The 23,003-nt window shown below is 40.3% G+C and overlaps 1 protein-coding gene across 1 annotated transcript; it reads right to left on the bottom strand.

The window, feature by feature from the left end:
- Positions 1–552: 552 nt before the first annotated feature.
- On the bottom strand, positions 553–22,714 carry pla2g4ab (phospholipase A2, group IVAb (cytosolic, calcium-dependent)). The gene is made up of 19 exons (XM_019875398.1): positions 22,398–22,714; positions 19,697–19,798; positions 19,089–19,170; positions 18,561–18,709; positions 18,178–18,291; positions 18,017–18,054; positions 17,622–17,766; positions 15,939–16,075; positions 14,822–15,044; positions 14,607–14,721; positions 13,199–13,336; positions 12,995–13,084; positions 9,196–9,261; positions 8,346–8,476; positions 8,149–8,260; positions 7,051–7,235; positions 5,729–5,918; positions 2,995–3,152; positions 553–1,145 (listed from the first exon to the last, which is right to left on the bottom strand). The coding sequence occupies exons 2-19, from the start codon at positions 19,712–19,714 to the stop codon at positions 987–989; spliced, it is 2,250 nt and encodes a 749-aa protein (XP_019730957.1). The 5' UTR covers positions 19,715–19,798; positions 22,398–22,714; the 3' UTR covers positions 553–986.
- Between the last annotated feature and the right edge of the window lie 289 nt (positions 22,715–23,003).

The following is a 23,003-nucleotide window of genomic DNA, read 5'->3' as shown; positions in this document are numbered from 1 at the left end:
CGCATGATTTCAGTCAGGGTTACATGTTTAGACCAGTCATTCCGCTGCAAAAAAAAAATTAAAAAATGCTTTGTATTGTTATGGTATGATGAAGATGGAAGGAAGTTCAACCAGCAAACAAGTCCAGTACACGCAAGGTTCTGACAGTGCATTCAAGAGTCAAATTTGAGATCAAATATTGTCGGCGAGATGCAAAAGTACCTTACTCAAGTAAGCGCGTTATCAGTTCAAAGATAAGACGGCAGTGAGATTTAAAAAAAAAAAAAATTCTATGTGACTTGAGCGACACGTTGGTCGATTGGTTAGTACATTGGCCTCACAGTCCGGAGGTACACGGTTCGATTCTGGCCTTCCTCTGTGGAGTTTGCATCTTCTTCCCGTGCCCGCGTGGGTTTTCTCCGGGTACTCCGGTTTCCTCCCACGTTCCAAAAACATAGATGCATGCAGGTTAATGGAACACCCTAATTGTCCCTAGGTGTGAGTCTGAGCGCAAATGGTTGTTCGTCTGTGTGTGCCCTGCGATTGGCTGGCAACTGGTTCAGGGTGTCCCCCGCCTAATGCCCCAAGACGGCTGGGATAGGCTCCAGTACACCGCGACCCTCGTGAGGAAAAGCAGATTAGAAAATGGATGGTTGGATGCATATGTGACTTAGTTGTTTCTTAAAAAGCACAGAAAAAAAATATGATGCCTTGCTGCTCAAACAGAATGAAAGGGTCGACATTCAGTCCCAGCCAGGGGGAAACCAAACATCAGCTGTTCCTGATCTAGGAACAGTTTTCCCAATATGTGCAACTGAAGCCAAGTGAAAAATGTCAGTGTGTTTCTGACCGGTAAACGTCATAGTTCTACACTAAATCCCTTCCAGGTCCAATTCAGCATCAACATCATAACACAACATGAAAAGTAATTCTCATTTTCCAAAAAGAAAATGCCATACTCTAAATGAGATCAAAAGGTCAATGCAAAGTCTCCTTCTTGCAGCAGGCTATTGGTCATTGTTTCCGCAGTGATTCCAGGGTTTGCCATGAAGATTCCTTTTGAGAAGCCTCTTCTTGGGAATCGCACCGAGGGATAAGGGCAGCGTGACGTTCGAAGGATTCTCCTTCCGAGAAACGATGCGATCTTTGATGGCGTCTTTAATCACCTACAGGAAGCAAAGTGGGGTGGGATTAGATTCAGCAATAGTATCGTCTCGACATGCCGACCTAGGAATGTATGAAGGCTTTGTGTGACCTGACTCACAATTGGAATATAAGTCTTCATAGAAACATTGTGGAGTGAACTGACCACAGTGTATCCTATTTTCTAGATTTTCTGATGCATTTCGATGTGCAATTGAATGAAAGCACAACTAGAGTGTCGTTTGTCTACTTATGACTGATGTTCATTTCAAGACATTACAATACAACGTAGACAAATCTTGTCAGTGTTAATCAAGTGCATTCAGAAGGTTTTATGTTTCCTTTTTTTTTTTTGTGTGTGTGTCAGTCAAGGCATATCTTTTTCGTTGTGTTTATTTTGGGATACTTTTACCCGTGTTTTTTATTATTTTTGTACTTTTGTTAATTTCATGTTTTTTCATGTTTTAGTTTTGTTCTCTTGGAAAAATAAATACATCTTGTTTTTGTTTGAACACATCCTTCTTCCCTGCAACTGGGTCCTCAGCCAAACGTAACACACACACTGGAATGCCCGCTTCATGTCACCAGAGGCACACAGCTCAAAAGGGGATTGTTGTAACTACATATTGCTCATACGAGTCCTACTAGCTCCATGCCTCTGGGAAATCTGACCACAGCTGAGTGCACCAACAGGTTGCTGGCTGAACAGGAGGTGGCCGACATAAGGATGGTGACAGTTTGGTATAAGACACAGAGGAAGCACTGCAGGAGTTTGTTTGTTAAAAAAAAAAAAAGTATACAGTAATCCCTCGTTTATTGCGGTTAATGGGGCCCAAAACCACCCGCGATAAACGAAAATCCGCGAAATAGCAACCCCCCCCATCCCCGTATAGGTACATGTAGATAATATTTATAAGGCCAAATTTAATGGTATACATGCATGTAGAAGTACATTTTGAAGTACCCGCGAGTCACATAGAGCAACATATACAGTACTGAACTACATGTATATGAAAAAAAAAGTTTTTTTTTAAAGTTTTTTTTTTTTTTAAATGAATATGTTTGAAAAAATCCGCAATGCACTGAAGCCGCGATAAACGAACCGTGAAATAGCGAGGGATCACTGTATTTCAATTTGAAAAGAATAGTTGGTTTTTGAGAGCATTTTGCCACAAGTTTTCTTTTCGAAATAACGTTAAGACACTACAGCAGCATTCACTCCACTAAATAAAAGGAACAGTCGTGGAAATGTTTGCAGTGTCTTCACACAGGCTGGAACAGAATAGGTCCCAGGCATCAGTTTCTTGATTGCACATCTGTCGAGTAGCAGCAGCCAGAGAGGCATCACTATTCACTTGGTCAGCTTTTCATTTCCAAAAGCAAGTTTTATCACTGTTTGGCATAGGGTTGTCAAAATGTTTACTTCTAACAGAAGCTTAAACGTCAAGTACACATCACAACTGTAGGGGGAGTGTGGGATTAGAAAAGGGTGAATCTCAAACGTTGCTTAAAATTAGGAAGTGCCAAGGGATTTGGAAGCGATCTGCACGGTCGTTGCGTCACATTTGACTCCTCACTCAGCTCGGAAGTGACTCACTCACAGTCAGAGAAAGTCAGGCTGCCCTCTCACAGTGATACAACTAGACTTGATAAAACTTGTAGTTACTGTAGAAAGTTTTATGTTGCACCATACTGTGGTGAATGTGATGATAATTGCATAGTGACAATGCAAAAATGCAAAGCATTCCCGGTGACCACACCTGCTTTCAGGAAGGCCATGCATAGCCATTTTGTACAAATAAATAAAGAGATAGATAAATAAATAAAGACAACAACATTTAGATTTGTAAGCCGGTTAAATATCAAACTGACCTCCAAGTTGTTGAGCGTGTTGAACTCCATGAGGTCGTGAAGTCGAGTGTAGGCCTCGTTGGAGTATTGAAAGTTGAATGTGGAAAATGGCGACTCAGGGTCATCAAAGATGTCAAAGTCTGCAAACTCCTTCTCCTTCTCAGTCTCTCTTGGAACTCCTACCGTCATATAATCAAAATGGCTTCGTCAGGAAAGATGAACTTTGAGCTCATCACAGAATTCAACAACACTATTATCCATCCATCCATCCATCCATCCATCCATTTTTGAATCCGCTTATCCTCACGAGGATCGCTGGCATGCCAGAGCCTATCCTAGTTGTCGACCAGCAGTAGGTGGGATAAACCCCTATCTGGTTGCCAGCCACTCACACTACTAAAATGCTTTAATGGAAATGTCGTGAAACAAATAAGTACATAAATATTCTAGAATACATCATGTATATAATTTCTTATTCTTGTATCGCTAAATAAGAAGAGCAAAAATATTAGAAACAAATCTCAATGTGATGCAGTGCAGGTCTGCAGCCGCAATCATGAAGACATTGTTAAATTTTTACCCTTCTGAGAGTGCAATCAGAACCAAGCATTATGATTGTATTGTAACGGCCGAATTTGTGACAAAGTTCTTGCAGAAGATCTCACTAGATCATAGGTGTCAAACTCAGGTCCTGGAGGGCCGCTGTCCTGCATGTTTTCCAAGTCTCCCTGTTGCAACACACCTGATTCAAATGAACAGGTTCAATGTCAGGCTTCCGCAGAGCTTGCTGATGATCTGATCATTTGAATCAGGTGTGTTGCAACAGGGAGACTTGGAAAACATGCAGGACAGCGGCCCTCCAGGACTTGAGTTTGACACCCCTGCACTAGATGGTGCAGGTATACTTAATGAAATGACAGACAACTGAGGGTATGTCCATAAATCCATTTTTGATTGCGCTTATTCTTATTAAAGCTGCAGATAAGCTGGAGTCTATTCCAGATAACTTTGGATGAGAGGCAGGGAACATCGCAGGATGACCACTAGCCCAATGACTCCCAACCTTTATTGAGCCAATGCATATATTTTAACTGCAAAACATTTAACGGCACACCGCCAAACAAACTTTTCACAAAAGAGAGGATTCACATGTCAATTATACACTTTCTGCAATCAATATGTTGCTGGCATAGATGGACGGACAAAGATAACTAAATATTTTTCTGACTAATTGCGTGAAAATTTGATATTTTCCCACGGCACCGTTTTAGAGCCCTCACAACACAATAATGCGCCCGGGCACACTGCTTGGGAATCACCACGCTAGTCAATCGGAGGACAAATATCAACAAAACAACCATGCATATCCGCATTTGGAGTTATGACAACTGATAGCCTTTATTTAACATAAACAGCATGTTTTGGGAATGTGGGATGATGTCTTAGTGCAGGATGAAAATCAATGTGAGATTTGATCCCTAAATCTCAAAATTGTGTGCTAACTAGGCCATGATGCTACACACTAAAGGGATAATGTTTCGTTTTGTTGTTTTAACAAACCAAAATGTTGATCCAGATCTCCTTTTACTCATTTTAAGCTACTTGTTGTAGGTATGTTGGTCATAAAGTCAAGAGTCGAAACTTGACATTTGAAAGACATAAGTTTAGTTGAATGTGGTTAGTGTGTTTGTCGAATACAGTAGTCGGAGGTTCTCGGTTGGAATCTCCCCGTACTTGCCGAGCTTTTCTCCGAGTACTCAAGCTTCCAAACACATTAGATTAATTTGGAGACTGAATGGTCCATAGGTGTGAACGTGAGTGCGAATGTTTATTTGTCTGTACATCCCTAGCGATCTATTGGACACCAGTTAAGCCTTGACACTGGTCAAGCTTAAAGTGCAGTGACTGGCAATTGATCCTAAACCAGCTTCACAAAAGTTAACAATGTAAACCCATTCACTAACAATTGCTGCCTAACATACATCCATGTGTCAAATAAATTTACGCATGACACATCGGCGACTTTTTTGAAGAAAATTCTCAGACTAAAAGTAAGATGCAGGAAAAAAATTGCAGTTGGGAAAATTGAAGTAACCAATCGGAAACTGATTCAGCATTCAGTCTGGATAGGGTGCGACTCTACAAACTGGAAGTCCTTTTATGGAATATGCCGTTGGTTAAAAAAAAAAAAAAAAAAAAACCTTACATAACTTAAAAAAAAAAAAAAAAAAAAAAAAAAAACCTTACATAACCTCCATAAACAGACTGCGGAAGTATGTGGGCACATGGCTGACTGAACATAAAGAGGCACTAGAGAAGCGATGAGACGAAGATGAGGTGTTAGGATGTCTTTGTGAGGATGTAAAATGATAAATGGCGTGTTTACACATAACTCTCCCCCTGCACTGACAGATTCCCTACCGGCACCTGGCTCCTCAAGGAACCCTCCTTCTCACAAACAGCTGCGGTTCCTGCCTGTGTGCACAGGCAATTCCAGACAGCAAAATGTATGTGGGTTTAAAGACACGTTATTTCCATTGATAACCGCGGCGACCCTGAGCAAACATATTGAAATAGTGAGCAATCGGGCACAACTAGCGAGAAATAATTATCTGTCCCCTAGAATTATCGCGTAACTTCAAGGAAGCCATGCCTCATGTGCCATTACGGTAACATGGCATAAAGGCGTGCAGTTAGAATGTTTTTTTTTCCTTGCACATATCCTGTGGAAAACCCGCCAAATGTATGCTCTTACCAGGTGCTTTGAACTTCCTGAAGTTGATATTCACCAGGACAAAGTGGATGACAGTTGGGCAGTGCTTTTCGCCTTTTTTGGGTTTGAACACGTAGCATTCCTTGAGGCCTTCTCGGTCGAAGACTTTTGGATCGATTTTCGGGAATGGAAGCTTGTTCATTCGAGCCCACTTTTCAGCCAGCAGGAGCTCCTGGGGTGTACATTTAAAATTGATGAGTAAGAATAAGAATAACAACAAGAAAACCTTTATTTGTCTCACAATGGAGAAGTTCGCAATTTACAGCAGCAAAATTGGAGGGAAGAAAGAAGAAAAAGAAAACATGAAATATTTGCATGCACAAAATAAATGTAAAAAAAAAAAGTGGTATTGTGTGTTAATTAGGGGTATAATGGTATGCCTCCCCAAAAAATATATACTTTAGTAATGATATAACATAACAAATTCTGCAACTGCTAGCGTGATATACTGCCAAAGGCATATCGTATATACGTGACAACAAATTTTTTTCTTGCCATTTTTTGTGAGGCCATTTTCATGTGATCACGTAGCGCAGATTTTTTTTCCCACTCCTCTCAGGAAAATTATGTTAAAAATGTGCTTACCGTGTCTGTTTTTAGATATGAAGTACAGTGGAATATCCTCTGTCGCCTCATTTTAAATTTTATGATTTTCATACAGTATTTCGATGTTTACACACACTCTTTGACCGTTTTGTGTTGCCCAACCTTAAATGAAGGGAGACGCATGGGAGCATTCCACTGGGATAAGCCAGCTGTTCATTGCCAGCAATGGTGTGGGAATCTCCGGTAGTCACAAAATAACAACAGGCAGACGGGGGTCGCACTGCAGAAATGTTTTTTGTGGCACACGAAACCGTTCCCTGTGCTTGTCTCAACTCAAAATGCTTCCCATTGCTCTTACTGGTCCATAAACCGTTCCGCATTGACACTCAGGCCATTCCATTGTAACAATGGAGAAAGTTACCTCCATTTTTGCCTGCTTTCTGAAGTCTTTAAAATGACGTCTTTAATTCTGAATACATTGAAAACATTTGAACACCTTTTTGTCCCTGGATTGCAGATCTTTCCAGTGACATTGGTCTTACTGGAAAAAAAAGATTTTAACTTTGTTGTCACGTACCTACATATAACACTACCCATGATGTGCGCAATCAAGCAGCTGAGCTGTTCAATATTTGTTTATGAGGTACAATAGCGATTCACTGGAGCACAAAATGCTTATCCTGTATGTTGCGGGTGGGAACTCATACATCTGAATGTACCGTTACACCCTTAATATGAACATTTTGGTGGAGTCAGACCTTAAACGGCGGGCTGGAGTCACTAGGTCGTGCAGAGAAATCAAAGGAAATGATGAGGTCGACACCACGTTGGGGCCGCAGGATGAGAGGGTAGGGAAGATTGTAGGTCAGTCCGCTGTCCACCACATGGATCTTCTTACTTTTCACATCCAAAGGCTCATAGATACGATCAAACTCATCCGGGTCTAAGAAGGTACAATTAATGCAAAGAACACTTGAATAAATGCCTTGTATAGGAATGTCAAACACTTAATAAACAACATGGCAACTTGACTAGGATGTCATTAATGTTGTTGAAAAGTGAAGCCACACAGTTCTCTCTTCTGTCCCTGGTTCTTGCATTGAAGTCTTTAGCTCCGAACTGATTTAACATTTTCCATTGTAAAAATGATAGTTGCAAAGGCCTCATTGATATTCTTGAACTTCTGTTTTTTAAACATGGTAAAAACATCAAAGGGCCAAGGACCACATGAGTAATCTGCTTGCATGTTCAAAAAAGAGCTCACCAGTGATGGGACATGATGAATTTGAAAGCATTTGAAACTGTTAACACTGGCAAAATTTAGAGAAATAAAGTGCTGCAGAATGTTATTCATGTTTCCAAACTATTATGAGAAATCATCCATTAATTATTATTAACTCATTCACTCCCAAAGACACATTTATATGTCTTTTCACACTCCACACGTTCAACCCCAGGTACTTATTTTTTTTTCAATTTTTCCAAGACTTAGGGTAAAAAAAACAAAAAAAAAAAGAAAAATGGGGTCTAGAATTGGCTGGTACTGAATGAGTTAAGAAACATGAGAGACGGAGTACACCCTGGACTGTAAACCTTACACAGGAAGGCCTGAGGGGAGATTTGAACTACTGTGAGAAGACATGCTAGCCACTATTTCACTGCCTCAATACTATACTACAGTACACTGAAAAAAAATAGGTTTGTGTCCTAATAATTTGACTGTATAGATTATAGTCAATGAAGATAAGAAACAAACAAAAATCATGATTTCCAATGTGGCTTCATCGGGTTTTAGGAATAAGATGAACCACAGCTTGCAGCTGTCTGGGATTTTAAACAAAACAAACATTGCTTACCTGTGACAGCGTCCACCTCTTCGTCTGGTGTAGGTGCATTGCAGACAAACCCACTGATCGGAGAGAAAGGGATGCTGGTGTTCAGGTTCAGACCCAACATGAAGTTATGCACCTGGGCAAAAAAGTGAAGCAAAGAGAAGGTGACATTTCAATTGGTAGACGGGCCTAATGACGATCATATTTTGATTTTGGTCAACCTTCCCGGCGCGACCCTCTCTGGTGTTGAACAAGGCCGAGTCACTGAAGAGCGACGTGAACATCCTTTGAACCCAGCTGGCTTGAGCGGTTCGATGATACTCCTCCTCTGCCTCTTGATTCTCGGAGCCACCTGAACACCATTATGTTTTCAACAGTCAATTTCGTTAGCACATCCAGAGCAGATATACTTGGAAATGCACTGACAAATGTTTTACATCAGTAAATTTATTCATGTTCTTTTAAGTTTTGCGTATTTCTTTTTACTTATTTCCCCCACCCTCCGGCTTCAAGTTTGAAAAAAAAAAGCAGGAAACATTTGAGTCTCCACCGTGCAGCAATGGGAAGTAATTTTCTGTCCCGATAGCTGATAAAAAAGTAATCTAGGAATTTGTTAAGGTTGTCATTATTTTCAACTAAATCCGACCATTATCTAAAAAGAAGGGCAAATGTGCTTTTATTGGCTTTTCAAAACCTTTTATCGTGAGTTGTGTAAACAAATGAAGCGAATGGAGTACTCCAAATGTTTTTCCAAAATCCCAGTTCGGTTAGAGATACTGTCATTACTTTTGGAGCACAGGCTGTACTTTTCTTTCTCATTTCCCTTCCCCTATTCATTATTCACTCAACATTTTTACCATGTCACATCATGAACACGTCATAAGAGAGGGAACAATGTTGCTCCACTGGACTTTGGCTTTTGCTTCTAATACATGCAAATGGAAAGTTTCCCGCAGATATGAAAAACACATGGTTGGGATTTCCACTTGGCTAGTTAGACTGTGTACGTCTTAATAAGTTAACAGACTCTGTTCAATGGTTCAAAACACAGCATCACAAGTTGTAGCTGACCTTTGTGGGGTTCATCCTCGTTGTCCATGCTGTCCTCTCCAACGATGTGCTGTGGTTTAATCTGTTCTGTAAAACAACATATGAAGCATTTGGAAGAGCCAACAACATTGTGGAGCAGTAAAGGCGCAAAATGAAGTTGGAATTATTGGAATTGGAAGTGTTAGTAGAAGAGGCAAGCAAACGCTCTTGTGCTGAAAAGAAATCAAGCACTCTGACCATGTTGGGGAAGACGGTTATCTCATAAAAGCAATGTTTAGCTTGATTGTAGTGCATGGCAATCGGCTGTCTATGTCCAACCTGAGTAGCATAGCTTTTCAAACTGGGAACAGCAAACCTGAGAAACTCCTGTGGGAGAGGCCATCACCAATTGAAGAGTGAAAAGTGTGTGGAAAAGGCCAACACGCAAGGAAATGCAGAATTGTAGGGAGTTTTGTCATGGCAAATAAAGCATGAGTCCTTCTTGTGACTGGCTCCAAATCAGCTTTTAGATCATTCAGAAGCTCCAAAACTGTATTGCTGAATACAAGTAAATGATACGTCGTGACAATCTTTGTTTCTGACACCTCAAAAATGTTAACCTGCTGCTGCCTATTTTGCCTGAACCTCCTTGTCATGGTCATTCACAGGGATTCGGTTTGCACCTGAAATGCCACTTTCAGAAGTAAAGATCCAAAATCAGTCATGGCAACTTTTGAGGTTTGATAAATCACATTGCGCATGCTTGCATATATCCCTGCAACAATCCACATAATGAGCTGTGCAGCAATTTGAGAGCAGACGACTTCCCGGGTGCATAGTTCAGTTTCATATTTGTTTGTGTGAGCATAAAGCTCGCACATGCAAATCTTTAGTAAATCGGGTCCTTATTGTTCATCACATCAACACTGTGCCCACAGGAATTGGCATTTCTCGGACAATTCTTTGTCACACCCAAAATCGACCAAAGCAGAAACATAATACAAGCCAAAAACAAATGCATTTGTAACAGGGTGGAGGAGGTTCCACGTTTGGAACAATCAATGTGTTGTGTCTGTACATGCAAATGTCATCCTTAACAAATGCATTCGACCGAAAAAAAAACATCAGGAAATTCCCTGGAAGACGATACCTACTAACTGTTATGGGAACAACTGGCATTGACTCCCACTATACACACAAACACAAACAAGGGCAACAGCAGGTGTGCGAATCGTAACATGAGACAACAAAACTTAGACAATGTAGTTACAAATTTAAATTGAGTAATTCATTCAGATGAAATTTGTCAACGAAATTGACTGGCATTCCAGTGTAATGCAATATTTGAGCCCACAGACTTTATTTGAGCAATATTATCTTTGTGTTTGCTTAAAAGCATCCTGCCACAGGGGATATGCATTTTGCATATTGCTGGCATTGGGCGGGATCCTTGTACCTCCAAAATCATGAGTTTTCAGGACACTCCAAAAACGTCACATTTGTTCAACCATTTAGATTGCCCCATCAAAGAGAAAATGCCATTGTCATCACTTTAGGATTGGTCATTAATTTGAAAAAATAACACCAACTCTGTGAAACCTTTAGAGTAGTACAGTATGTGAAAATGTGTCTCAACAATGCTTTGCTAAGCCCTGTGTTACATTTGTTGAATCAAAAAAAATAAAAAAAATAAAAAAATCAATGAAATACATTAGTACTTGTTGGACTAACTGAAGTGTGCTACAGAGTCTCAAAAAGAAGAATATCAGCCACGATCAAAAGAAAGTCACAAAAACCAAGTGACTGAAATCTATGAGTCTGGAAAAGTTTAGGAAGCCATTTCCATGGCTTTTACAGTTCAGCAATCCATGGTCAGAGCATTTATCCACAAATGGGGAAAACTGAACAGTGGTGAACCTTTCCAGTCGCGTTCAGCCAACCCAAATTACTCCAAGAGAGCTATGACAATCCAGGGGGTCACAAAAGCCGAATGACAGGAAAAGAATCACAGGGTTCACCAGCCTCAGTTGAGTTCAGCGGTCATGACTCAAAGACACTGTGCAAAAATGGGGCCATTTCAAGGTAAAAAAAAATCACTGCTGGCAAAAAAAAAAAAAGAACACAACGGCTTGTCTCAAACATTCCAAGAAATGTCTTGACGGCATCCAAGACTTTTGTGAGAAATATTCAATGGACAAGTAAGGCAAAAAGTGTGCAGCCTGATACATTCAATTGAAAATAACACTCCCAATTAATAAAAAGACAACAAAACATGATTCCAACAATGAAACACGTGGGGCAGTGTGATGTGTAGGGCTGCCGACCATCAGTTTGTGCCCTCAAGCTCAAGCGTACATACCAGGAAATCCAGCTCTGAATGGCTAAAAAAAACAAGTTCGGGGTAATGGGAAGCTGGAGCCTATCCAAGATGACTTTGGGTGACAGGCAGACTACACCCTGGATTAGTCCCCAGTCAATCACAGAGCACACAGACAACCATTCGCAGTCACATTCACAGCATCACTGAGTGGGAGCTGAATGCACATGGCATACACGGAAGTCCGATGAATTTAGTTTAAAATAAGATTAGATAAGATAAGAAAACCTTAATTGTCTCACAATGGAGAAATTCGCAATCTACAGCAGCAAAATTTGGAGGGGAGGAGGAAGAGAGAATGAAATCTTGGCATAAATACTGTTTTGCATACTGTCCCTTCAAGACAGCTCAATGTGCATGACACAGGTGTCAAACTCAAGGCCCGGAGGCCAGATCATGTTATGTGGCCCGTGAAAGCAAATCATGTGTGTCAACTTCCCTGACCCTTACTAAAATCTTGCCAGTTTGCAATAATTTTGTGACCTGTTTCCACGCACTTGAACAATAATTGAAAAAAAAAAAAGTGATTGATTTCAAAATTTGTTGTGTACAAGTAATAATACAATGAGATGATTAAACAGTTATTCGGTTTCACTGTTGTAACGGCCCTCAGAGGGAAGACATAACTCAAAAGTGGCCTGCGACTGATATGAATTTGATACCCCTGGTGTATGATGTAGCTCTGTGGGGAGTGCCCATGCGTCGTGTTTCAGGCAAGCGAGTTCATCAAGCTGTTAAACTGGAAGTGGCTGCCCGTAAGTAGATGCGCATGAATGTGAATAGTAAGTTAGCCAGTTAATGATCTTTAAATAAACTGCTCAACACCATAGTCACAGAAGCCCATCTCGGCAGTATTTCAAACCTCTGTCGTTCGCCTCTATCTCATTTTATCACACATGGCAAAAAAAAAAAAAAAGCTGTTTGCCCCTGACAAACGTCTCCACAGCTATACAATGCCGCAGATGTCCGTATGTGTGGAGGATTTTATTTCGTAGGGGTAATAACTGACTCTGAGTCTCGTCTTGGCCACAAAGCGCAGCATAATCCTGGTTAAAGTAAGCCATTTAAAACTTTAAAGTAAAACTTTTTGGCATTAGATTACAATAGATTAAGTTTGCTGAATGTGAGTGAGGCTTTGTGAAGCTCTTTGGGCACCCACTGTATGATGTACAGTACTGATATATAAGTGCACTGCATTTACCATTTTAATCATATTGGACTTTTCATCAGATGGACTGTGATGCGTATTTTATTTATTCAGATATTTTAGAGGGGGGAGGGAAATTTCAGGATGCAAATCGATTTGAATGCCACTTGCTGTAGTAAAAACGAATGGCGAGTGGAGATTTAGATAGATAGATAGAAAGATAAATCGACAGACAGACAGACAGAAATGTAAGTACTGAGAAGAAACCTGTGCGGATGATGGCCATCAGCACCACCGACACAGGGGTAAGTGCTTACCTAACTCCTCCTCCATAGTGGAGCCTCCAGCTGTGTCTTTGACCCCAATCACCCTGTTGAAAAGAATGGAGAAGGCGCTGCCCCACACACCTGCCATAGCCCAAACAGATTAAAACGAAAATTCAATTGACTTACTTTTAATTGGGATTGTAATGAGCAGAGCAATAGACAAAAGTGAATTCATCTCAGTCACTCTTTTCTCACCCATTAGAAAGTGAAGAGGGTTTTCTTCACATTTCTTGACAACTGTTCCCATAAAGAACTTGCTTCCAAACAAGTCAGGTGTCATGAAGGTGCCATACTTTGCCATTCCAATTTCATAAGGGCTGAACTCCACCCAGTCTGCAAGTGAAATTTCAGAGTAAGACCAAGGGTTATACACTGCAAATCAGCCAGTGTTTTAAGTTTGAGGACAGTGTTGAAAACACAATGTCACATTAACGCCATTCAGTAATAAAATACTGTGTGCAGTCCAGGATGTAACACTGATACAGTGTTAAAATGAGGTGTCACCTGGATTGGACCCTGATTGGTGAAACCACAACCTTACAGAATGATTGAAATTGGCTGGTTCGAGTCAAGACAATGTTCTTCGGCATAATTCTCCCTGATTGGCTGCCAGTCAATCAGAGAGCACATCGAGAAAAAGCCTTCAATGAACCTATTACGCATGTTTGTGGAATGTGGGGGCAACCTGAAGAAGTACCGGTATCAAAAGGCTTTTGTACTCCGGTGTCCTCCCACATTCCAAAAACCATGTCATTGAAACTGAAGACTTTGAATTGTCTGTAGGTGTGACTGTAAATGTACCTGGGGGGTTTTTCTGCTGTATATGTGCATAGTGACCAACAGGCAACCAGTCTAGGGTGTAGCTTCCCTCTTGCCCAAGATCTAGCTCACCCATGAAACTCAATCGGATAAATGTTTGAAATTAAGGATGTTGTTAATTTCCTCCATAATAGTGGGTAATGGCACTGTTTGCCATGGGAAGGCTTAATGGTAGGCTCTTTACAACAAGTAGGAGGTTGATATGGGCCTCGGGGCTAACCAAAAAGGGTTATCCCATACAGGTCACATGAAAGTTAACTGAGGCTTACAACACCGCTCGTCATTATGACAAACTGTATTTGTTCGGGCTTGTATGGCATACAGTAGATGAAACGGCAACAAGCACTCCAGGCATGTGACTAAAAATAGGCACACAAATGCACGCAAACATTCACTGACACAATTATTATACTAATTATTGATGTTGAAAATTGCTAATACTTAAGCCATCCTTTGACACCGAGGTATTTTCCTAAGCCAAGATTTTGTGTCAGAGGAAGAGTCGAGACAAACTAAAGAATGTGTGCTAGTCACGCTTTAGAAGAAAATTGTTTGAAGTTTGATAATGGGATACAAGAGCAGACGATCTGGAGCATACACTGACAACAAGACAAATCAGTTAATGACTTTAATCTGCTAGGTCCAAATAATGATGCCAGACAGTGGGAAAGTCCTCCAAAGATGTTTTGTGAACTCTGTCCTGAAGAATTTCATGTATTTATTATGCACAAAGAATAGTTCATGAACGTATATGTAGATACTCAGATAAAACGCGATAATGTACCTGCAAACATGAGCTCAGAAACATCTGGCTTGACATGTAGACAGGTGAAGAGAGGAAGAGGACATTGTGCCTGGTTTATTTTTTCCTGAATGTCACTTAACTTGATGTCCATCCTCTAAGGAGAAGAAAAACATTGACGGATATAGTGGGAGTCCATTATATACTGCAGGCGAAAATATGAAAATGAAATCAAACATGTTTCGTGCAACTCTTACCGCGGGTATGAGTGTTTCCCCGATGAGCATACCAAAGATATCGGTGAAAGTAACTGGCTGTCCAGAGGCTTTCTTGGTCCACAAAGCTTGGATGTAGTTGGTTACGTGTTGCGGCAGCAAAAGCCTCAATGGATTACTGCGGACTCTGTTCATTAGTTCCTGGTTTATCTCTTTCGGCCCCTTGTTTGGAAACTCAGGGTGCGAGTAGAGTGAAGACATGTACCTAGACACCCAAACAGAGTGGATTGAGCTGAGAGCCATTTATTTAAATGGAACAGATGATCGTTACAAAAGACATACTTTTGAGTAGACTTGTATTGTTAAAATCCATCACTGCAGTGAATGGAATGCAATATTCCAAATATGTTTAGCACCAAGAAACAGCGATGATTGGCCGCTCAGAGTGCGCCTTTGTTGGGCACAAGCGGCATCAGACATTACAAGGTGAGTTTGTGCAGATTAATTTCTGCCTATATAAAGAGGTTTTGTAAACTCACTGTTGTATCTGTTGTATCATTCATGGCTTTGAAAAAGGAGCTTGGAAAGATGACATAACACAAGCATTTGCTTTTTTTTAAACACGGCTGTCAACACAGAACGCAGCAGCCAGCACAGCACCAGGTACGTGCCATTGAAAATAATGACACTGAGATTTTAAAAAAGATATTAACTTTGCAATTGAAAATAACTTTGGGGTGCTTTTGTTTTGATATGAGCATGCAATGGTACAGTATATACAGATAACTTGACATGAGTGAAGCTTGGAATGAGCGCCAATTTGAACAAAGCAGTTTATGGAAACTCAAACAAGATGGCATTTTTTTTTTCCTCAGAAGTTGTCATTTTGGAGGCGTGGGGATTCTCCCAACAGTGAGCATATATAAAATATAAGTAAATACTTCCACTTTATAGTATACTACACACATTTATTGACTCTAACAAATTTTATGTTCAATTATACCAGTGACATCACACTAAGGTGTAGGGCATTTCAATCTTGGTGATAAAAAAGGAGAATTTCCAAGGGCAAGTATTTGATTACTAATTCCCCCAAATTGATCTTATTAAAAATGAATAACAGTTTACATGAAGTGAGGTTGCTCTTGGGACTACTTACCAGGTGGATCCGGAGAGACCAGCAATATAGGTGGTACAATCTAGAACTCCAGACTCAAACAGGGCCTTCATCACACCAGAGTAGCCAACCATGGCACGAAAGCCACCTCCAGAACCTGAGATAGCAATGACTGGTACCTGTCTCGCACAAATGAGAGCGTCATCAGTTTTGTCAGTCATATTAGCCTCACACTCTCTCATCCTTGAGTCTTATATCTTCCCGTCTCAGCCTCTACTACAAATCCTAATCATAGATGTCTACTACTGATATTATTATAATTATTATACAGGTAATTATAATTATTATTTTTATTATTATTATGAAAACCTGATTTGGAATCTTCACAAAAAAATCATTCAAAATCGTTGACGTGCATCTCTGATTAAAAAAATGTAAAAATGTGTTGACCAGTGATTGTTGAAGTTTCTTCAGATATCTTTCACTATTTCCCAATGGTGTATTGTTGCTTCTTGTGTCGGTGTGCGTTTATGTCATTGGCAGATGTTTGAAAATTCAGGGAGTATTCTGGGAAACTGTAAAAAGATGTCACATTCTGACGTGTTAAAACTGAAGACAGTGGCTGGTTATCTCATTCCTCAAGAACTTCCTGTACATGGTCAACATGACAAGGCCTAGCTGCAGATTACAAGCACCCTCAAGGGCATCACATAAAATACGCACGAGTGAAAAAAAAAAAAAAGAAACTTTGTACAAGGAACGGGAAGAGAATGTTTAACACTTTCTGCAGGGTTTTGATCTGAGAATCAGCAATTAATAAACTGGGATTGGATTTAATTTTGGTGCATTATGTAAATGAATTTAATCTGCAAAATGGTGATGCATGGCTTGGTAAATGTTATTCTAGCGGTGCAAATTGTGATGGAACGGGCACATTCTAAATCGAGCAAGGGCATGCAGCAGCCTCCGTGCAACTTCACACTCATTTAGTGTACATTTTTAAAAATACATATGATATCGTTTTTATGTTGTTATGACATAGTGCTAGAGCGTTTGCACAACAAAAAGATTGACGGCCGCTCTGAATTTGGTCTAGTAAGTACTAAGACATATATTTTCCGCAGAGGATGTTTAGATCGCCGTTTGTATGTTTATTAACAGTCTTACACATTATTTACACAAGTGATTTTAACGTTTCTGTGAGGGCCGAGCATGTAAGGAAACGTTACATTTTGGCAAAAATCTGAAAAGAAAATGTAAAATCCAAATACAGCAATTTTGCGTTTTTTTTAGTCCTAGATGAAACTAATATTTGCATCCCCTGGGTCTAAAAATGTTATTGTCCCGCCAAATTAAATCACCATCTGTCTCACTTACGATTGTGTTACTGAGTTAGGCTTGGTTTTTATATTTTGATTGAATGTAGGTTGTGTTTTAATGACATCATTATTTCTCTCACATTATCTACCTGCTAACCGCACACCGTGGCTTCAGACTAAAGGGAATTCATGACTATCTACTGCCTCATTCTTGCCAGAGTAAATGCTACTCCTTGAAAGTGCTGCTACGATCACTACAATGAGCCAAAGAAACAAAAATACTCTTTCTGTCACTGCATCACACCACACACAGGTATCAAACTGTATGTGGAAATCTCATGCACACCGATGTTCCCTTGGAGAGACTCGTAGTATTTATCTTAAGACATCCCACACTCATGCCCACCTCTTCCGGTGAGCTGGGAAGGAATCGGGGCTTCTCCATGTCTAGTAGCTTCTTGATGCCCAGCATCACCCTTTCTCTGCGCGTCTGTCGGAACTGTTTCTCATTGTCACACAGGGCCAGGCTGAACCGTAGATCCAACTTGGTGCTGGAGGCACAGAGACGTTGATTTTACTCAAACTAAAGAGGATGTTGTGGTGAGGTGAACCTCTTTATTCATTCACCTTTCCAATAACGGCTAACTACGATGATAACTACAATGAATACAACTGAGGTTTATGCTAAATAAGATAAGATAAGATAAGATAAGATAAGATATCCTTTATTTGTCCCACACTGGGGAAATTTACAGTCTACAGCAGCAAGATTGTGGGTAGAAAGAAGAAAGAATGACGTACCATATCTCCAGGAACAGCTCTAAGTAGACCTTGGTTGCCTATCAGAAAAATGACAAGGGGCACTCAAGACATGCAATTTCGATTGCAAGTTTTGTTTAAATGGCAATGAAACAATGCTTGCAGAGAAGCTCAACGTGTCAGTGTGATGCGCTGTGGCTCACTTTGCCAATGAGAAAGGTCTCCTTCTGCCTGTGGCCCACTTTGAGGTTGGAGATATCAAAAGAAGCAGTCCCGAGGGTTTCATCCATCACATAATTGGCATCCATTAATGTAACCTGAGTAAAATCAACAGTACGCAGTTCAATGACCGATAAGTTATATTGGGATGGGTTAAGGCTCCCATAGTTTACACCCTGAGGTTTATCATGTGTATGTTTATAATATATATATACTGAAAAAAAACAAATAAAGAGAACACAAACAGCAAAATGTAACTCCAAGTGTTCCCTTTTTTTTTTTGAACAGTTGTTACAATCGTGTTGATCTTCATCCTATTATCTCCCACCAACAAAGTTGTTTGAGATAAAACAAGACAAAACCAAACCTCAAGGATGTTCTGCAGGTTGGGGTCTAATATGAAGTGAAACGTCTCATCCCATTTTGGATTGATGTCGTTGTCTATGTGTTTGGTCTTCTTCCTGCTTTCTGGGGCTGTCGGGATGAACAGCTCCACATATGGGTCTGGTGTGTCCACTGCAGACAAAAAAAAAGAAAAAAAAAAGAATCAGCTGTTTTTTTTTGTTAGTTTGTTTTTTTTTCTTTGATTTACTTTGTCTTGGTTGAACAGCTTCTACAAAAAAAGATGTACAACACCCCCAAAGGTTGATGCCACAGCTGGTGTAAATTAACAGCAATGGTGTTTTTTTTTATCGTTTGTTATGTTTATGTCGTATTAATACTCCAGCATGTGCAAAATATTTAACCAAAGACTTCATCACAGCACATCATGGTGCTCGATAGTCTCTTCTTGTTTTTATGACGGCTGCTCCAAAATGTACTAGGTACTGTATCTACTGTATCTGAATAAGTTGCAGAATGAGTGTTATTTCATGTAAACAGACAGCATACTCACACAAGTCCCCAAGTGCTCCCTTCGTGACGCTCTCGGCTCGAACGACTGTCACTGTGAACTTGTGGGAAAATTGTTGTTCCACCTGAAATACAGCATCATTGTCGTTTTAACGTCATCACCTTTGACGAGTGGAAAATCTTCGGGAAAAGGAGTGATTTACAAAAAGTTTGTAAATCAGGTTGATATTTACTGCCTTTCTGTGTTTCCGCTTCCAGTAGTAGCATAAAACAAAGGAAATGACTAATATAAAAATAACACAGTATGGGCTTCTCTCCTTCGGCTGCTGCCCCCATGATCCAACCCCAGATAAAGTGAATATGATGAATGAAAAATAATTGATGACTTAATTCACTTTTCTTTGATTAAAAAGTTGCCTTTACAGGTCATTAAGATTTATTTCTAAAATATGGTCTGGCGTCAAGAACTGACATTTAGAATGACAATTAGAGAGAAGAGGAACATAACATAGCATTAGGGGTGGCACGGTGTGTCGGTGATTATGTAGTGATACACTCGCCGGACTTGTGTGGGCAGCGTGGGATCGGTTCCCACTCAGTGCTATAAGTTATCTTATCGAATTGACTGAGACGCTATGAAACAATACGCACAATTATATTAGATGCCATGGTATCGTGTCAGTGGTGTAAGCCTTTATCAGGATGGGAGTTCAGGAGAAAAACATCTCAGTCATCAGCCCACACCTTGAGAGCCTGTAAAAAAAACAAAACAAAAAAAAAAAAACATCAGTCAGTGTCTTCATACAAACTATGACAGTTTGACCAAGACTTAAGATTTGACATTTGGACCCACTTCAGAGCAGCTGAAACACATCTGATGTTATTTTAATATTTATATCTGTGTTATGTTTGTTCATGCATGTGTTCTTGCGTGAGTTTGTGCGTGTGTGTGTGTGTTTGTGTGTGCGTGTGTGTGTGTGCAATTGTGTAATTAAAGTAGCGTAGCTCATCCATTTTTTTTTCTCATTTGTTCAGCAAAGAGTGCAATCAGTGATGAGCCTGGGAGCACGTAGGGAAACTCTGTGATCATCCAACTCGTCACGTAGTTTGCCTCACTGGTCCAAATTCTAGTGCCAGCTCGCCCTGGCCTTGTTCTGAAGCATACAATGGTCGCATGCAGGGCTGTGTGTGTGTGTGTGTGTGTGTGTGTGTGTGTGTGTGTGTGCGTGTGCGTGTGCGTGTGTGTGTGTGTGTGTGTGTGTGTGCGTGTGTGCGCGTGTAGCACCCTGGATTAACATTTATCTGTCCACTACATTACATTTATACTTGGATCACTTCAATATTTACAGTAGTATTTAAAGTCTTGAAAATTGACATTATGATGATGATGATGTTGATGATGATGATGATGATGATGATTAAAGTTTTTCTTCTCATTGATTTGGTAAAACTAAATATTTGGGACATGTCATCACAGATCAAATGTCTAATAAGGATGACATATAGGCAACGTGAGAAGTTATATAAGATAAAATAAGAAAACTTTATTCGTCTCACAATGGAGATGTGCAGAAGATAACGCATTTTCACTGGTGCTGAGATGCTCAAATAATGTCAAGATAAATATGTTTAGAATATCTATACTCACAAAAAGTTAGGGATATTTGGCTTTTGGCTGAAATTTCAGAATGAGACTAAAATGCATTAGAACCTTTACAGGTGAACGTAACATGACGTTCTCTAAGCTTTTGAATGCACATGTCCAACTGCTCAATGTTTCAGTACAAGTTGCTGTCCTCCAATGAGGAGCTTCACGGCAAAATACTGTACACAACAGGCGTTTGATCCTTGAGTCGACCAATAAATGTCTAGATTCAATTAGAGCTGGTGTTTAAACAGTCGTCCTCATCATGCTGTTCACATTTTGACATCATGAGACCAATATGACACCTAAAAATCTATCAACTGTACCTTGCCATTGTCATGCTTCAAACAGGACGTTTTCAGACTCAATTCTATGCACGTTTAAGGGAGATGAGAGGCACCCAAGTGTCACGTCAGACCATTCAAAACCGTTTACATCAGTGTGGTCTACGTGCTAGACAACCTGAAAGGGTGTCTGGCCACACCGCCAGGCACAGGCGTCATCATCTTGCATGGGCAAGGGAGGATTCACGCTGGAGGAGGAATCAGTGGGCCTAAGTGCTGTTCTCTGATGAAAGTCGATTCACGAGTGGAAATTATGTCCGCCAATGATGTTGGAGACGTCAAGAAGAGCGTTACGCATTACCCACTGTTATCACCAGATGAGCTTTTGGTGGTGGGGGTATTACAGTGTGGGCAGGTGTGTCCAGTCGATACAGGACTGCCCTACACTTTGTGACAAGACCATACTATGCGAATAACATTATTAATCCAATGACTGTGCCCCTGCATCAACAACACGGGCCTAATTTCATCTTCATGGAACGACAATGCTCCAGCTCATCAAGTCTGCATCATCAAGGAACGGCTGTTGGAGACTGGTTTACCTAAAATGGAATGACCTGCACTTTGTCCAGACCTGAATCCTATTGAAAACCTGTGGGATCAGTTGTCAAACTGTAATTGATGCTGAAGGGCACCTGATGAGTTATTGAGACATTGAAATTTGTTGTTGTGGTGTACCCACCATTGTTAACTTTTGTTTCAATTAGTTTTTTGACATGAGGACATCACCAGTACATCCATCTACTTAAATGTTCTAGTTTGATGATATGATATCACTTAGCGTGAACTTTTTACATTTTCCATAAATTTTCACCTGACAGCCAGGTATCCCTAACTTTTTGTGAGCAGTATATTTTACTCATCTGTATACTATGCCCTTGTGGATAAAGCTTGGATACAAATTTCGTACTTCAACCACTGATCATTTCCCAAAAGCCAGGGGTAGAGTTAATGATCTTTTTTGTTCACGCTTTCTGCAGGCCACTCTAACATATTCCACCTAATTCTTATTTTCCTGGACAGGTCATAAAATGTAAGCCTATTTACATAGTAATAAAATATGCCAGCAGTGGATATGGTTCATATTTACAAAGGTAAAAAGCTTTTTCCACGAATCCACACATCCATGAGCAACGACGTGCATGAAGCTTCTCATCTTAAGCCATCTGCGCTCTTAAAACAGATAACTACAATAAAAAAAAGTTGAATATATTAGGCTGTTTTTAAGTTACTGTGTCGCCTCTGGTTTCCTCGTTACCTAACTGCGTAAACATTGTGTTCCAGCCGCAAAATCCACTGTTACCGTGCGTCTCAGTAATGGTGAAACGTTCAACGCGCTTGAGAGAAAATAAGTTAGACATACCTTAAAGAAGATGTAATGTTTCAACTCACAAATCCTGAAAAAAGAAACGTCGTGCCAATCGAGCGAATATGATTCCACCACAGTCGCGGAGGGAGGAGGCGCCTCGCTTCACTTTGTGGCCAGTTGCCGGAGAAGCAGTGTTTAGTTGAATGGGCGCGAAACTTAAGCTCTTGTTAGCACCCCAGAAAACATTGATCGTAAAAATGATAAGATATCTCACTCAACATGAGACAATAAGGCGAGTTTCGGCAGAGGAAGCGAGGAGCTCCGCTCCAATTGCGCACAGCGCGTCCTCGCTGCTGCATCCACTTGGGGGCGCGATTCACTCTGCTGCCAAAATCAATCAATTCAGTATTGTACTTCAAATACCGAATCAGGTGACCCCTTGACGGTTATCACTCCACAATTGTGTTTTTTTTTTTTTTTACTTTTCCACGACATGGAAGTGTCAAACATATCCAATAAAGATGTTTTCTCCTGCGAAAGTTCGATCAAAGTTGTCCACAAACTTTAACAAAATTAAATCACGAGACCCTCCATTTAATGGTAGTAATACAAAAAAAATGTCAAGAAAATAGCTTACGTTATTTAGAAAAAACAAGAAAA

This window comes from Hippocampus comes, unplaced genomic scaffold (assembly GCF_001891065.2).
Source record: "Hippocampus comes isolate QL1 unplaced genomic scaffold, H_comes_QL1_v1.1 scaffold132, whole genome shotgun sequence".
NCBI classification, from domain to species: Eukaryota; Metazoa; Chordata; class Actinopteri; order Syngnathiformes; family Syngnathidae; genus Hippocampus; species Hippocampus comes.
The sequence above is the reverse complement of the archived record's forward strand: the minus strand, read 5'-3'. Positions and strand labels throughout refer to the sequence as shown.

Bases quoted from the DNA above. Each gene is read 5' to 3' on its own strand.
- pla2g4ab (XM_019875398.1), bottom strand. The intron at 17,767-18,016 runs GTACGTCATTCT...CTGTGCCTCCAG, and splicing joins GAGCTGTTCCTGGAGATATG to CACCAAGTTGGATCTACGGT. The intron at 3,153-5,728 runs GTAAGAGCATAC...ATATGACGGTAG, and splicing joins CAGGAAGTTCAAAGCACCTG to GAGTTCCAAGAGAGACTGAG.